Raw genomic sequence first — 17,574 nt, 5'->3', positions numbered from 1 at the left:
GCAAAATACCAATGAGTCAGAGTTCTGGTTTTTTTATAGGTATTGAGATATATCCTTATGTATACTATCCTCCAATATGTTTTTTACATTAATTGTTATACAAAAGTTGTACTTTGCTATCGCATCGGACATCAGCTCTCGTAAATATCAAATAAGGCAATTAATATGTAGTAAGTCGGCATGTCCAATAACTCATAGCGCGAAAAACAGGTTTGCAAAAACAGCTGATTAACGCCAAGCGCATACATTCTCGACACAATGACTTGATTGGATTTAAACGCTTAGATTTTTCGTTCTTACGAATTAAAAATAGCATTACAAAATGTATGAATAAGACAGCAATATAATGTAATAAGCCTATTTTCCTCATAATTGTTACAATTTACTTAAATATAATATCAAGCATCTAAAGTACTACTAAAATTTGCATACCTACCCAAGCCCCAATTCTCAACATAGTTTTGTGCGATAGATAGATATAAGTTTAATTTGACTAGAATAAGTATTTTAATAATACAAAATGAAATAATTAATAAAACAATTAGATACGATAAAAAAATATTTTTACATAGGTGAAAATATTATAATATTGTGAAATTGTAAACCGCTGTTTTATTTATTATACTAATACGTATTTATTGATATTATATCTGTTTTATAACCACTAATTTTACCACAAATTAATATTGATAAATTTGGTATAGTACAATAAATTGAAAAGTATAAGGTCATCTAATTTTTATTATGTATATACCAGTAGTAATTTTATTATATCGGATCTGTAGCAGAATGCACCTATAATAAATACTATATATAAAAAATAACTACTAAAAGTGGCAACTACTATTAATAAAAAAATGTATTTGTTTTTGTTCAATAATGGAATTCCCTATCGCAATATGTTAATTGCGTTTGATAGGCAAACCTCGTTCTGTTTAGGAAAAACTACATTTGAGTACGTATACTTATAACAAAAACCACAATTATATTTTAGATTTACCACTTTGGCTAGATTTATCCTTTTCTGGTTGTATTTGACTTTTCCGTGAAACAGCCATCCGCTATTTGGATTTGTACTTTGATAATTAAATAACACAACAATAGTAGTTGGCTGGAAGAGATCGCTAGAAAGCGATAAGGCCGCCTGTGCCTTTTAATTTAATTATGTTAATTGTATTATATTTCTGTACATGCAACGATAATAAATAAATAAAGGCTTTGTTTTTAAAACTAAATCTATGTAGTTGTAATGTTAATTCCAGTAATAACTGCTCTCAAGCAAGGAATGACATGACAATTTGCGATTGTTAATATCAGTTTTCTTAAAATATGACGAAATTCTGTATTTGCTGCAATTCTAACTGATGCTGGCATGTATTCAAGATTATTTAGCTTTTATTGTGTGTTGTTATTGAAAAACTCAGTATTGTTAGTGTTGAAAATATAAAATTTAAATAAATAGCATTAAAGCGCACTTTTTACGCCAATTATTTTTTCATTTTAATTTTGCATATATATATTTATTATATATTAATTTGCATTGCATCTCAGGGCTCGAGAGTCTCTGGGGAATACGCTTAACACAATAATTATTGCTCCTTTCTTACAAATAACCACAGCCAACTTACTTGTCAAAAAGTTACCTGGCTAAAAATAAATGAATAAAAGCGCGCATCTGAATACAGTCACTCACTCAATTACGTGGCTCCCAAAGTGTTCACTTGATACGTTTCCTGCGCTTTGTAAAGTGTTATAAAATTTATTGCAATGGCTGGTGAGTCGATAAATAGATATCATTTTTAACACGCTTATGACAAATTGACAATACATTTAAAGAAACAATCAATTAAACCAAAAATTGTCTGTCTCTCTCGCATATAATAAATTAAAGAAAACGTATTTACGCCAATATATTATATTTACATACCTTATATTTACATAACAACGTATTGCCACAGACATTGCTTAGTGCTCTTGAAATCTTTCTAGAATTCTTTTGTTCTCGTTCGTGATATCATTTATTAGTGGAAATCGTTCGCTTTAATATCCACGCCATGTTGAGGTTACTTAACTACATAAACATGCGTTTTTTACTTTGTTAAAACGAATCGTGGTCCAACCTAACCTTAATCCTCCCATTAAGTATTATATTTCACCAGGCCTGTTTGTTGTTTTTAATTGATTTTATTATTATTAATTACTTAAGAAGTCATGTGTAGGTAATGGTTGCAGCTCCTTATAAACGTTGTGTAAAACAAAACAATCGGCGAATAAAAACTGTGGCGGAGAGTTAATTGCCAGTTCTTCTCTTCTGTTCTACGCCCTTGATTTGAAAACTGGCAGTAACTGTAAAATTAGAAGACTTTTGACTAAGAGTTATTATGTAAAACGTATATCAACTTATTGATTGGTAATGATGGTTTTTAACTAGTATTTAACTATATGTTAAATGTAAGGACGTTTTACAATAGTTAATATTTTATGATTGGGACTCCTCCTTGCTTGAATTTTTGTTCCTACCATCTTTATGTAGATGGACTTCATAAAACGGCTTTCGCGAGTCTAATTGATTATTTTATTTACATTATGTTACTTTAAACCTACAAACGTGCTTTATTTTTATCGGATTGTCTTTCATTCGGTATTTAATTTTTAATCAATTAATTTATGTCAATGTGAAATAAAAAGCAACAATTATGTATTGAGCATAGTTATTTTTAAATATCGCAACGTAACAAGGATTATTGTATAATAATAATATTGTAATGACAGACTTAAATAAACGAAGTATTGATTGGTATTTTATATGGAAGAGTACATTTTAATATACGGCTAATAGTTTGATTTTCAATCAATAAAATAAATGTATACATTATTTATATTATACATAAAAGAAATATAATAATATACTTTTTCTTTTTAAACAATGTAATATTAAAGTTTTGAAAATCCGGAGCAAAACTTACCACCCATCAAGACCGTTGGAGTACTTCTCATATTAAATATCTTATTTCTAAAGATTTATTTCCACTGTATCAAGCTTTTGAGTCAGGTTTTTTCAAAACGCAAGGAATGTGTCTTAACAAATTATGTAGATTTGTAAACATTTTCCTAAATTTAAATGAAAATTATTTTTAACGTGATGCATTACTATAAAAATATATTTAACAAAGATGAGATTAATTAGAAAATTATTGATGAAAGGATAGTTTGAGATTGTAATATTATACATAGTTATTAAATGGCAATGTTTTCTTAAATTTCTATCAATAAAAAATACACCCAATTTTATAATAATCATAATTATTTAAAAGTATTTAATGGTGTAAATCAATTATTAATAAAAAAATATGAATGAATGTTTTGTTTCTTAAATCTATATACAGAAAAAATATTCATTAATATGAATGTGAATGTTCTAACTGAATTTGTATGAGTTAAAATTCCTATCAGCCTGTATACCTGGTATACATTATTATATATAAACAATTATATTTAAATCAGCTAGTTTTATATTATGTTATTGTTTAATTAGACTCAGAGTTAACCGGCCTTGAGATAAAACTATCGAACTAAAACAAGTGGCATGAATATCAATAAAAATATTCAAAATAAACGCGATTTCTCAGAATAACATAGAGATACGACGCAAGCGCAAATATTTGAGGACTAATTTCAGATAGTTGGCTATAGATGGCTATCGTAACAAAATTATTTCCCTACCTACTCGTCATGTTAATAATATTCAAATTTTAACATTTGGCAATTAATCAACTAGGATTCAGCCTTAGCTTTTATAATTATTTAAACTACTCGTGAATGATATTAGACTAAGTGAAAGTTAAATAAAACAGTATTTTTCTAAAAGATGTCATTTTATGTTTTAATTTAGTTTAATTAAGCGCAACGTAAATTAACTTGAAATAAAAAAAAGATGATAATTGCTGCTAGTGTTTCAGAAATGATCTTAAACAAACTTCATTTTTTACAGACCGAGGACCACCTAAACCAATCACTAATGGTATTCAGGCTGCAGTGATAGAATGGATTAGATCTCTGGACTTGGAACTGATAAGCTTATTAGTTTCAAGGAGCTGGCCAATGTCAATATTAGATATTAGCGAACCTCGGTGGAGACCTACGGAAGTAACAGATACTGACAATGTTGTAAGGATGGATAGGAGGCAAAGATTGCTTAGATGGGATAGAAGACCGCCAAATGAGATATTTTTAGATGGGTTTGTTCCAATTGTAACTAGAGAGAATCCTGATTGGGAAGAGACAGACTTGTATGGTTTTGCAAAAAATAACCATCCTTCCGTCTTTGTGTCAACAACAAAAACTCAAAGAAATAAAAAAAAATATGTCTGGACACCAAGAACTGCAAATCGCGGCATAGTCTATCAATACGAAATTTATGCTCCTGGAGGAGTCGATGTCAATGAGTCTTTATTACAAGAATCACCTTGGCCTAATCAAATGGAGGTTGCGTTTCCTGGAGGAATACAAAATATATACATAAGATCAGCAAGAGAACTCCATGACGGTCGTATACAAAGGATTTGGATAAACCCAAACTTTTTGGATCCCAACGAATTGGAGCCCATTGCGTCGTCTTCAAGAACACCGAACGTTATATGGAGAATAGACCACCCTGATGGTGGTCACAAAGATTCTGATGGCCGTTCCAGGAGATCAGCAAGCTCAGATGATGACCTAATGTATGGTGGTGCAGGTGATGTAGCAGAAGATACATATGGTGATGAGATTAACTCAAAACCCTTTCCAAATGGTGAATTTACAATTGAAAGTATCAAAGACAATAACTTCTTTTTGGATTTGACTCATAATGTTTCAGGTGCAATTGTTCACAATCACGTATATAATGGTGGGGAAAATCAAATATGGGTATTTACTTATGATGAAGATAAAAATACTTATAAAATAAAGAGTAAACAAAATTCGAGTCTATTCTTGAGCTGGAACAGTAGTGATACATCTAAAGAAATTGTTCTGCGAGGGTATACAGATAGCGGTAACAAAGATCAATACTGGCGAATTGAACAGATCGATGAATACTACAGATTTAGAAATCTTCAGAATTTAAACATGATTATAACAGCTAAGAATAAATCCAGTGATTATGGCGGAAAAGAGCTTACTGTGCAAACTGAAGCTGGTGATGAAAGAAACTCTCAGGAATGGAAAATTAAACCTGTGTCTTTTCAGCCGATCCCAAATGGCGATTATTATATATTCAATAGCGATCTGGCAGATAAAGTGGTTGACTTTAGTAATCAAGACGATTTCTTGGTTCATGGTCATAGTTTTTTGGACAATGACAATGAAAAGTGGAACTTCACTTACGATAGCGACAAGCAAGCTTATAAAATAAGGAGTTGTCGAAAATCAAATCTTTTTTTGAGCTGGAATGCTTCCTCAAAAGAAATGGTGCTTCGGGCATATACAGAAAGCGGCAATAAGGATCAGTATTGGCGCATCGAGCGGACCGATATTGAGTCTTATAGATTTAGAAATTTGGAGAATTTAAGTTTGATTTTGATGTTAAGCAAAGAAGACAGTCCGTATGGTGGATTAAATCTAATAGTACATGATTCTAACGATGATACTAATTTCTATTCGTATTGGAAAATCAAACCCATCTTTTATCAATACATTCCAGACGGCGATTATCGTATATTCAACCATAACTTCCCAGATATTGTTGTTGATTATACTAATCAAGAGGGTGCTTTGGTTCATGGTCATAACTACTTCGGAAATAATAACCAAAAGTGGTCATTTGTCTTTGATGAGAATAAAAAGGCCTATAAAATAAAGAGTGGCGAAAGTTCAGATCTTTTCTTAACCTGGGATAGCAATGCTGAGTCTCAAGAAGTAGTTCTTCGAGCATATACAGAGAGTGGGAGTACAAACCAATATTGGCGACTCGAACAGGCCAATAACGGATCATACAGAATCAAAAATCTCAATAACTTTGATAAGTTAATATCTTTAACGAAGAATGATAGTCCCTATGGAGGCATGGAACTTATTGTGTCTAGTTCTGAGGAAAATGGAAACACGTGGTATTTAAAAAGAATGGGGGAAGTAACTTTGCCAAGTGGTAAGTTTAGGATTGGAACAAAATCGAATTATAAAAAAGTAATTGATTATAATCGAGAATATAATTTGATTGTTATGGATAATGTAAATCTTGTTACAAGCGAATGGGAACTTAAATATGATTCAAGTAGCAAAGCATACAATATATATTCTGCAGATATCAATAACTTAGGATGGATATATCAAAATAAAAACTTTTTTGTCAAGTTGGGTAATATAGATGGCCCTGATCATGGAGATTGGAGATATTTTTGGTCGATAGAATATAGCATACAAAATGGCTGCTATTTAATAAGAAATTTACACGATCCTTCTCATGCAGTGGGTTATTCTGATAATAATTCAGTCATAACTGATACATCAACGTACTCCGATAATCAATTGTTTCATTTTATTCCAATTTAAGAATTTTATTAAAGTAGAGCAGCCATTACCTCAGTCTGGGATAATCTTCTTACTTTTGGTAAGGGTAATCGATAAATAGTCGTATTTCTCTTTAAATATTGTAGTTATTACATAAAAAGTTTTGTGTTTTACTGTTTTCATAGTACCTTTTAATGGCTGAACTGTATACCATGTTTACAGTTATGCTTATACTTTTTTAGTGTTTTGTCATTTTAGTTGTGCATAAATTAATCCCTCAATTATATGACAGCTCAATACTATACTATACATCAGTTGCAGTGCTAGCTTAGATGCCTGTTTTTCTATTACAAAATAACTTCGCCCTAAGATTTTAAATTTACTTATAATATTGTAACTAAAATGTGTGTTAATAAATAATATTATTAGTACTTAATTATTTCATGACTAGTACTAGTACTGTCGACATATTGCTGCCCGCTCTTATATCCCTTACTATCCCGACTGCAAATTTCTAAAATGTATAAAAAAATAGACAATAAAACAGGAATATTTAAAAATGTTTTAATAATATTGTTGTTCTGAGATATTGATAATAATAATTATTTCCATCAAACAAGCTTTGCAGTGGAAACGCTGACTTGCCTGATGTAGTCATTAACTTCCACACAAGGTGGCGCTGAATTAAATATTATTTGAAATTATTCTTTTGATTTTACTTGGTTACAGAGTTTCTTGTGTTGAAATTCGCATCAAATCAATTTAATTTGGTTTACTTACAAAATTTCATAACTTTTGAACCAAATGTAGAATTGAAATAAAACTTCTATTACTGTGATTCTGTTATACGAAGTTCGGCGACTTTTATTCAGCTTTGAAAAAACTTAACAAATACCTGACATAGTCAGAGATAATAACAAAACATGATTAGAATCTCATTGACACCTCATGAAAACCGTTTTTATACATATAGAAAATATATAATATGTTACTTAAAAGAAAAAAAGAGGAATTAAAAGGAAGTCAACTACCCCACGTCGACCTTCCACAGCCACACACACACATTGTATCTTTCATTTTACTTTGTTATCAGTGATAACTTATCACCAAATACGGTCTATGTCCAGCAGGATTAATCGTAATAATTACTACTTTGGACCTAAATTTATTCTCGTACGATACAATTTCGATTACCGTTTAAGCAGACACACCAATTGATGGATAAAAAGGGTTGTAAAAAAATTGTTTGAATTGAAATTTTAATTGAACATTTAACAAAAACGTAATTAAAATACAAATCTTCTTAAATAATAAAAGTTAAAGCTATATTGTATTTCTACAATATACTTTTACGTCTAAAATATATTTTATAATAGGATCTCTGCTATTAAGTTTACACGATTGATTGATTAATTTAGTTTATACGATTGGCTACCTCTCTATTATCTTTTAAAACTCTTCTGTATAATTATTTCCTTATCCTATCCTGATCAATCGTGACTTGTGTAATTCTTGTGTTTCCTTTTCTTTTGCATTGCATCACTGTTCATGAATCTGTAAGATTAGCTTTTAAGTTTTTAGTTTGTTATTTATTAATAGTTGTTTTTATTACATTAGATTAAGTTTTTTTATATAACATTTGGTTCTGCACTTCTCGCACTCATCATGTTTATTTTTTTTTACTTTTTCTCTTACTAGGGTTGCCTGGAAGAGATCGTTTATTAGCGATAAGGCCGCCCGTTGCATCCCCTATAATTTTTATGTATTGTGTTATTTGTGTTTCTTTTATTTTTATTGCAACGAAGTGTGAATAAATAAAATAAATAAATCTCTTTTAATAAAAAAATATATCTACTTCCTGTCGTAAACTGGCTTGTTTATACTTTACCTACTAAATCTAGAACGGAATTACTATTTTACGGAAAAAACAGATTTTAGATAAATAATATTTTTTGTATCAATTTTGATATAAATTAGTAAAAACCACGTAACACATTTAATAAATGAACAATCAATTGAGCAGAAAAAAGCAGATCACAATAAGGTTTTCTTTGTGTCAGTGCCTATAGTGCTAGAAATAGGTTTTTTGTAATAGATATATGTATTAATTATTGTAATATCAATGTTAATACTTGGAGTGACCCGTAGTGACAACTTATTTGGTCAAACAAATAAATAATATTAAATGAAACACATGACGACACCAAAACCTAGAAAAAGTGCCGCCTCGAACCATATAATGAAAGAAAAAAACACAATACAGTACTAAAAATTATAAACATATTTAAATATGAAAGTGTAATTATTTATATAACAATTGATAGCATGTTCAAAACAAAAGTAAGTATCATAAAAAAGGTGAGTCAACCTTGAAAGATAGGAATATGATCTTTTATCAACTTTTTAAGACAAATAACAACACATGATGTTTGCAAAGTAAACTTAAAGCATGCAACGGAAGTTCTTAACACCTAGTAAAAAAAACAACATACCTATTTCATTGATTATATTTTCAACCCTTTCTTAATAATGTTAATGGTGATTTTTCATTTCGAACTTTATATTATTATTAGATAAAAATTAAATAGGCAGTGTTGGCCTAGAGGCGGCAGCGTGTGACTCTCAGCCCTGGGATCGTAGATCGTAGGTTCGATCCCCGGCTGTGCACCAATAAATGTATGTATCCATTTAACACTCGCTCCTACGATGTTCCGGGCCGATACCCTGCAGGCCTTAGACCCAAAAATATTTCATACCCATAAGGTTGATCACTAATTGCTTATTAGAAATGATCATAGAACAGATACTGAAATCTGAGGTTTAGACCAAAAAGGTTGTAGCGCCATTGGAGCTATTTTTTTCCACACCAATTTCCCCGTACTAGACTATCTAAAGTTAGTAATTCTTTTTTGGGAAAAGGGATACTCTTCTTTAATAAAATCCTTCTTCTTTAATAGTAAAAAGGCCTACTATAAAGTTAACGATTATCTAGTAGATAAAATGGACTAGTGCTAGACAGGCTACTTCTAATTAATTTGCGATATTTGTTTTACAATAAGTGTTGTTTGATGATTTGAAAGAGTACCGAGAGTTTTTGTTGTGTTGTGTTTTTTTGTGTCTTCTTTGCCGATGAGTAGGGATAATAATGAAATGACGTGGAATAAGTGATACCTGTATCTTATGTTCCATATTTAAAAAAAAAAATATTATATAAAAAATAAATAGGTATTAACAACATTTATTTATGTACATTCTGTAAGTGATGTCGAATATAGACAGCTGTTTACAATTTAACAATATTAATAATTTGGATACTATCTAAAAGGAAAAAGCCAAGAGAAGATAATTAATTTAATTGTTATTAAAACAAGATTCATGTAAACATCATTATAATTATCGTGGAGAGTTATAGGATTTTCCGTAATCTATTTTAATATTTACCATTGCCATTATTAAAATAAAATCGGACGCGTATTTTTCTTTACAGACAATCTTCGTCTGTATAGAAAAAGATAATTTTTCTCAGATATGGAATGTTTGACGATACTTTTTGCTGCCTGTTGATTGTTTCAATATTTGCATTATTAGAATAGTTATAAACAACCAGCTATTGATCGGTGTTATCTAGTCTGAGGAACAACCCACTTATGATATTACAAGATTTTAGTATAAAAATAAATAAAATGCTTTGTGATTTACTATTTTTGAGTATTCTCCTTTCAATAACATTGTGACATACTATTTTTGCATACCCCTTACTAGACTAAGCAATGACGTAGCAGTTAATCAAGTCACTATGCTAGAATTGTTTTGAACGTGATAGTAACTGTAATCTATGTTTTGTGGTTATGAACTATATTTAAATGGGTATTTCCTTTCTTGGATAATTAATATTGTAAATAAGCTGTAGGGATACCAATATAATAATTCAGTTACATTTTTAACAAATATTTGCATTCGGGATTATTAATATTCCTATTTGTTTGGGATTTGCAGACTAAATTTTTATATTACGTTTCTCCAAGCTTCTATTACCGTAATGCCGGTCGGTGTTATTGTTTTTGTCTTTGAAAGAATGTTCTCGCAAAATAATTTTCTAATAGGTAAATAAACATTGGGGAAATATGTATATAAAGAATATTTGAGGCCTAGGGTTATAGCGGAACCTGGTTCTTTGATTCTGTGATGTCACCATCCCTGAAAATATAGGAATGATTTCGTTAGAACTAAAGCATTGTTTGATTGCGAGTGAATTAACTTTTTTGGTTATTATTTGTTTAAATGTATATTAACTCCATTTGTAATATTTTCATAGTAGCCCCTTTCAATAAAAAATATATGTGATATATAATATATAGATGATATAAATATCATCACACAATGATACCAAACAGTCGAGTCTATCTATTTTATAATTTTGATTATGTGATAACCGTATATATAATTCTGTATGAGACAAATAAAAAATGCAATTCGAGAAGATATGTTATAGTGCTACAATATGTTTCATGATTTTGTATGCTAATTTAAAGTAAAGATGGTTTGCTTACTTTTTTAAAGCAAAAAAAATACTATTTTTTTTTTTATTATTATTTTGGATCTTAAGAAAATTGTAAATTCTGTATTGCTATATTAATAAAGTGTGAATTTTGTGTTTTATATTTTATGCAAAATAATTTATTGAAATCTCAAATGACAAATTGTAAATTAAAATGCCACGTGTTTTTTTTAAAGTTAGGTATATCGGATTAGACAATACATCTTCGTATTAATTGTTAGATTAATTTGTTAATTGGAATAGGAATTTCGTTTGAGAGTATTAATTATACGCAAATATTTAATAAATAATTGTAGATCGGTATTAGATTACAGAGTAACCCTGCAGTTTCAGCACATAAGGCTGAAAACTACAAATAAAAGCGTGCGCCTACACATAATTATGCATTGGATTGCGAACCGTTTAGTTCTGCTCCTGTACACTTCAAGTGTTTTCAGTCACTTCATTTTTGTTCTGCAATGGCAAGTGAGTATTTTTATTATTTTTTATAAAACACACGACATAAATGTAATGCAATTCTATCAAACCCACCTATTATTTGATTTTTATTTACTGTTTGGCTTAATAAAAGTTAATTCCGTGTATGACATGCGTACAACTAGCAACCAGAGTTTCTTTATCCAATGTTTGTGTTTTCCTTCTTAAAGTCATTTTCTTCGACGTCCTGGTGGATAAACATACTATTTCTAGTTAATGTTTCCACCACACTCTTATAAAGTTTATTTTTAACAAAACATTCTGTGGTGTTGTGGTGGCAACAATAATTGTGGTATTTTTTCTGATAATACATGATAGCATTTCCTCATTTTTTTTAAAATAAATTGACGTTTTTGTAGTTATTTTGTATTGCACGTATCTACCAGAAACCGAGGTATAATAACAAGGTTAAAGATAATTTGTATTGCCTACTTATGTATATAATATATTAGTATATATATTATATACTAATATTGTCGATTGATCTCAAAACGTAAATTTTCTCTCTCCTCTTTATTTCTTTATTGTAGTTTGTTAACTATATGTTATGTGTTAATAAAATAAATAAAATTACAGATCGAGGACCACCTGACTTCATCACTAATGGTCTTCAGGCAGCAGTTTTAGAATGGATTAGATCTTTGGACTTAGAGCTCGTAAGCATTTTACTGGCAAGGAGTTGGCCTTTGTCAATATTAGATAGTAGCGAACCTCGATGGAGACCTACTGAAGTAACAGATACCGATAACGTTGTACGACTAGATAGGAGGCAAAGATTGCTTAGATGGGATAGAAGACCGCCCAATGAAATATTTTTGGAAGGATTTGTACCTATTGTGACAAGAGAGTACCCGGATTGGGAAGAGACGGACTTGTATGGTTTTGCCAAAAGTAACCACCCTTCCTTCTTTGTTTCAACTACAAAAACACAAAGAAACAAAAAAAAGTATGTTTGGACACCTAGAAGTGCCAACCGCGGTATAGTATATCAATACGAAATTTATGCTCCTGGAGGAGTCGATGTCAATGAGTCTTTATTACATAAATCACCTTGGCCTAATCAAATGGAGGTTGCGTTTCCTGGAGGAATACAAAATATTTATATAAGATCAGCAAGAGAACTCCAAGACGGACGAATTCAAAGAATTTGGGTGAATCCAAATTTTTTGGATCCCGGCGAATTAGAACCCATTGCTTCTTCTTCAAGAACCCCTAATGTTATATGGAGAGAAAACCACCCTGATGGTGATCACAAGGATTCTGACGGTCGCTCAAAGAGATCAGCAAGCTTCGATGATGACTTAATGTATGGCGGTGCCGGTGGCGTAGAAGAGGATACCTTTGGTGAAGAAACTGATAACCCTAAACCATTTCCTGATGGTGAATTTACGATTGAAAGTGTCAAGGATAATAACTTCTTTTTGGATTTAACTCAAAATGAATCCGGTGGAATTATTCATTGTCACATATATAATGGCGGGGAAAATAAAATATGGGTACTTAGTTATGATGAAAATAAAAAGGGTTACAAAATAAAAAGTAAACAAAATCCCAATATATTGTTGAGTTGGAATAGTAATGCTACGTCTGGAGAAAAAATTCTTCGGGGATATATAGAGAGTGGTAGCAAAAACCAATACTGGCGAATTGAACAGACCAACGCGTATTTTAAATTTAGAAATCTTGAAAATCCACGAATGATTATAACAGTTCAGAATAAATCAAGTGACTATGGCGGCACAGAAGTTACTGTGCAAACTGAAGCTGGTGATGAAAGAAACTCTCAGGAATGGAAAATTAAACCTATGTCTTACAAGCCGGTCGCAAATGGCGATTATTATATGTTCAATCGCGATCTGTTAGATAAAGTTGTTGACTTTAGTAACCAAGAAGATTCCTTGGTTCATGGTCATACCTTTATGGATAATGACAATCAAAAGTGGAACTTTACTTACGATAGCGGCAAGCAAGCTTATAAGATAAGGAGCCTTCGAAAATCAGATCTTTTTTTGAGCTGGAATGCTTCCTCAAAAGAAATGGTTCTTCGAGCATATACAGAAAGCGGTAATAAGGACCAGTATTGGCGCATCGAGCAGACCGATAATGAGTCTTATAGATTAAGGAATCTGGAGAATTTAAGTTTGATTTTGACGCTAAGCAAAGAAGACAGTCCATACGGTGGATTAAATCTAATAGTACATGATTCTAACGATGATACTAATTTCTATTCGTATTGGAAAATCAAACCCATCTTCTATCAGTTTATTCCAGATGGCGATTATCATATATTCAATCATAACTTCCCAAATACTCTGATTGATTATACTAATCAAGAGGGTGCTTTGGTTCATGGTCATAACTACTTCGGGAATAATAACCAAAAGTGGTCATTTGTATTTGACGGAAATAAAAAAGCTTATAAAATAAAGAGCGGTGTACGTTCAGATCTTCTGTTAACCTGGGATAGTAATGCTGCGTCTAAGGAAATGGTTCTTAGAGCATATGCAGAGAACGAGAATATGAGTCAATATTGGCGCCTTGACAAATTAAATAACGGATCATACAAACTCAAGAATAATTATGACTATGAAAAGATAATAGCTTTAACTAATAATGATAGTCCTTATGGAGGAAGAGAGCTGTTAATATCTGGTACTGTGGAAAGCGGAAACAATTGGTACCTTAAAAGAATAGGGGAAGTGGCTTTACCAAATGGGAAGTTTAGAATCGCAACTAAACTAAATTACAAAAAAGTGGTTGATTTTGATCATAAATACAATTTAATTATTATTGATAATCTTAATCTGGCTACTAGCGAATGGGAAATCAAATACGATTCAAACTATAAAGCGTACAATATACATTCTGCAGACACCTTAAATATAGGATGGATATATCAGAATAAAAACTTTTTTGTGAAGGTGGATAATATAGACGGGCCTGATAGTAGGGACGCAAGATATTATTGGACGATAGAATATAGCATTCAACATGGGTGCTATATGATAAGAAGTTATCACGAGCCCTCTCATGCAGTGGGTTATTCTGACAATAATTCGGTGATAACGGATACATCTACATACTCCGATAATCAATTATTTCATTTTATTCCACTAAAAAATTAGACGTAGAGTCAAAAAATTTTTTTTTTTAACTTTAAATTTTATTTACATTTTATTAATTTTACTATACACCTTTACACAAGACTTCATTACGTAAACTGGTTCTATTTTTTCTACTATTATTAATTACATTCCTTTTCTTTATTTTCTTGCGACTGAGCCGCAAACTAGCTGCTGTGGTCACTTACTGACTTATTATAAAGGCCGATTTACATTATCTTAGTGTTTAGGAGAGTGCTTTAGGATAGTACTTTAGTTGAAACATGTAAACGCTACTTGCTTTAGTAAACGCTACGCTAAAGAACTTGCCTTTCAAGTTGTACTAAAGCACTCTCCTAAACACTAAGATAATGTAAATCGGCCATAATGTAGTTAGTAACAAGACTGTTTAGTGCATTTCAATAGGTTGTATAAAAAGCAAACAATATTTTAAATTAGTACATAAACATTCATGATATCTTCTTAAATTCCGATAGCAATACGAAAAATCGAAATGTTGTTTATATAGAGAAAAAGGTAAAGATTTTTTTTTGTGTCTATTGAATAATAGTAAATTTATTTTGAATTATGCTTTGTATCGTCTTGTATGCTTTATTATGATTTATTGCCAATAGTTATTTTTTTTATTATATCATTAATATTTAAGAAATGCGATAAAACGCTTGGCTCTAAAATACAGCGCTGTCAAACACAGCAGCGTAAATCCAGATTTATGCATTTAATTATATAATATAAATTGTACTTAGTTCTAAGATTAAAAAAAAATATATTTTGTAATTGATTTATTCCAATAAACTATATAGTAAAAAAATCGATGCGTTTTTATTTTCCTTGGTAATTAAATTTATATTTACATATAACCTACCCTAAGTGCTGTTTTCAAAATGGCCACATCGTGCTCACATGTTAAATATAAAGTAATATACCTACAGTAATATAAAAACTTTAGAGGTTTCAAGGGACACCCGGATGGAACGAAATTCCTTTCGATTAATTTATATTTTAATTGGTATCATAACAGTATGATAGATTTTCTCGACACCAATCTTACGACAAAAAAAAAAAGCCAACATCAAGAGGTGTTCCCAGGCGGTCACCCATCCAAGTACTGACCTCGCCCGACGTTGCTTAACTTCGTGATCGGACGAGAACCGGTGTATTACGTGTGTCGTGAAAACTTTTCGTAAGAATTTTTTCCGTCTAGCCCCCTTTTACAACGCGCCATAAGGAACTTCGTTCCAATATTTAGTCTCCATCAAGACTTACTATATCTGTCGGCAAATGGTTATTTATTTACTGGCCATAAGATTTTCTAAAGATTCCCAATATTGGCGACCTATAGCGGTGCGAAACCACATCGGACCCGCTCTTTTTATATCGTCCTCCCTTCGTGGGTACCACTCTTGTATGATTCTGTTCCATTTCTGCAATATGGACCACTGTATATATTATTCTCTCTCATAATTTCCATTAAGTTGTCTGTATCGCTTAATTTTATTTTATATATCCTTTTTACTCCTGTTGTACTTACTATATTAGTAAGAATTATAATTGGAGCTGGGGCTAATGCGAATAATCGTATTCGTAGACGTAAAAGAAGTTTTATAATTCCCCTCTCACGAAGTCATTACATATTATGTAAACTTGTAAAGAGGCAGTTAAATAAAAACTACAGGATAAAATATATAGAGTAAAAATGTTACTAATAAAAACAGAATCTGGTGTATTGTATATGTAGAATCTGGTAAATGTAGGTACCTTATATGGTGGCAACTGGAAGTCACACTTGACTGACGTGCAAAAATCAAAGTAGGAGGTTTAGAATGGGCCGTGTAATGTTTTGTACATATTATATGTTATAGTTTCAGCTTTCTTATCATCGGCATAAACCGATATTGATAAATTAGTTGCTAAATTATTCTGTAATTAGGTACCTACATGTAGTTTTCAGGATATTCATTGAAATGTCTCGAAAAATTCTAAACTTAGGCCCCCTCGTCATCATTTGCTTATAATTACATAAAATTCATAAAAGATTCATTGAAGATGGTCAGTTACTAATTTTAGAAACAAATATTGCAGAAAAATTGCTATTTAGCAAAATAAGGGAAAGAGACATTTACCGAGTTTAATGTCAAAATACGTCAAAATAAAATAAAACTCTTCTTTGACAACATTGATACATATCATACATAATTATACTCAATAAAATTAAAACATTGTTATTTGTTAAAGTTAAAACATTACGTTGCTTCAAAAATTCCAGACTGTTCCTGTTTCTTGTTATCCTTGACACTGTTTTCAGCGCCATCTATACGGGAAGCCAAAAACTTTATCAAATATTAAGCCACCTTTTTGATTTTTGTCTCAGCTCAGTTTAACATAAATTTACGTAAGTGTGGCAAAAACTTAGCGCAATTCATCGTACTGATTGTAGCTTCGGATTATAGGTGTCGCTATAATACGTTTAAGAATAGGATCTTATAAAAAACCTATGAAGTGAATAATGTAGTGCGAATATTTTTTTTTTATGGCTCTGGCACGATTAGTGCATTAGCCAGCGTCAAGTATAGGATTTTTTATAATTCGTGCTTGTCTTTAGAAATTCGACCGTGTCCTCCATGTACGGTGTAGGCATTCGCCCGGTACCGCACAACCCTTCCAAAGGCCGAGAACAAATTTTTAAATTAAATTAAAACTTGCCCTTGAACCGGGCATCGAACCCGGTACCCCTCACCACGCTGCCACTTAATAAGACCGCTAGGCTATGAGGCCCATAGTGCGAATATTGGACATGGAATGCCGAATGTAAAATAGTTCTACTTTTAAATCGGTTCTACCCAAAGAGTCTGCAACCAACCTGACAGCAAATGCGCCATAGATTAGGAATTTAAACAAGATAAAATGTCTGCACATAATAATATGTTC

General features: G+C 31.2%; 2 protein-coding genes across 2 annotated transcripts; both read left to right on the top strand.

Annotated features, from left to right (window-relative positions):
* Positions 1 to 1,663: 1,663 nt before the first annotated feature.
* On the top strand, positions 1,664 to 6,906 carry LOC125050120 (pierisin-like). Its single transcript, XM_047649733.1, has 2 exons — positions 1,664 to 1,774; positions 3,992 to 6,906. The coding sequence occupies exons 1-2, from the start codon at positions 1,768 to 1,770 to the stop codon at positions 6,529 to 6,531; spliced, it is 2,547 nt and encodes an 848-aa protein (XP_047505689.1). The 5' UTR covers positions 1,664 to 1,767; the 3' UTR covers positions 6,532 to 6,906.
* Positions 6,907 to 11,385: 4,479 nt separating this feature from the next.
* LOC125050333 (pierisin-like) lies at positions 11,386 to 14,843 on the top strand. The gene is made up of 2 exons (XM_047650089.1): positions 11,386 to 11,512; positions 12,101 to 14,843. Exons 1-2 carry the CDS (start codon positions 11,506 to 11,508, stop codon positions 14,647 to 14,649), a joined length of 2,556 nt encoding a protein of 851 aa, XP_047506045.1. The 5' UTR covers positions 11,386 to 11,505; the 3' UTR covers positions 14,650 to 14,843.
* The last annotated feature ends 2,731 nt before the right edge of the window (positions 14,844 to 17,574 follow it).

Source organism: Pieris napi, chromosome 6 (assembly GCF_905475465.1).
Source record: "Pieris napi chromosome 6, ilPieNapi1.2, whole genome shotgun sequence".
NCBI classification, from domain to species: Eukaryota; Metazoa; Arthropoda; class Insecta; order Lepidoptera; family Pieridae; genus Pieris; species Pieris napi.
Note: the sequence above shows the minus strand (reverse complement) of the source record. Positions and strands in the feature narration are given on the sequence as shown.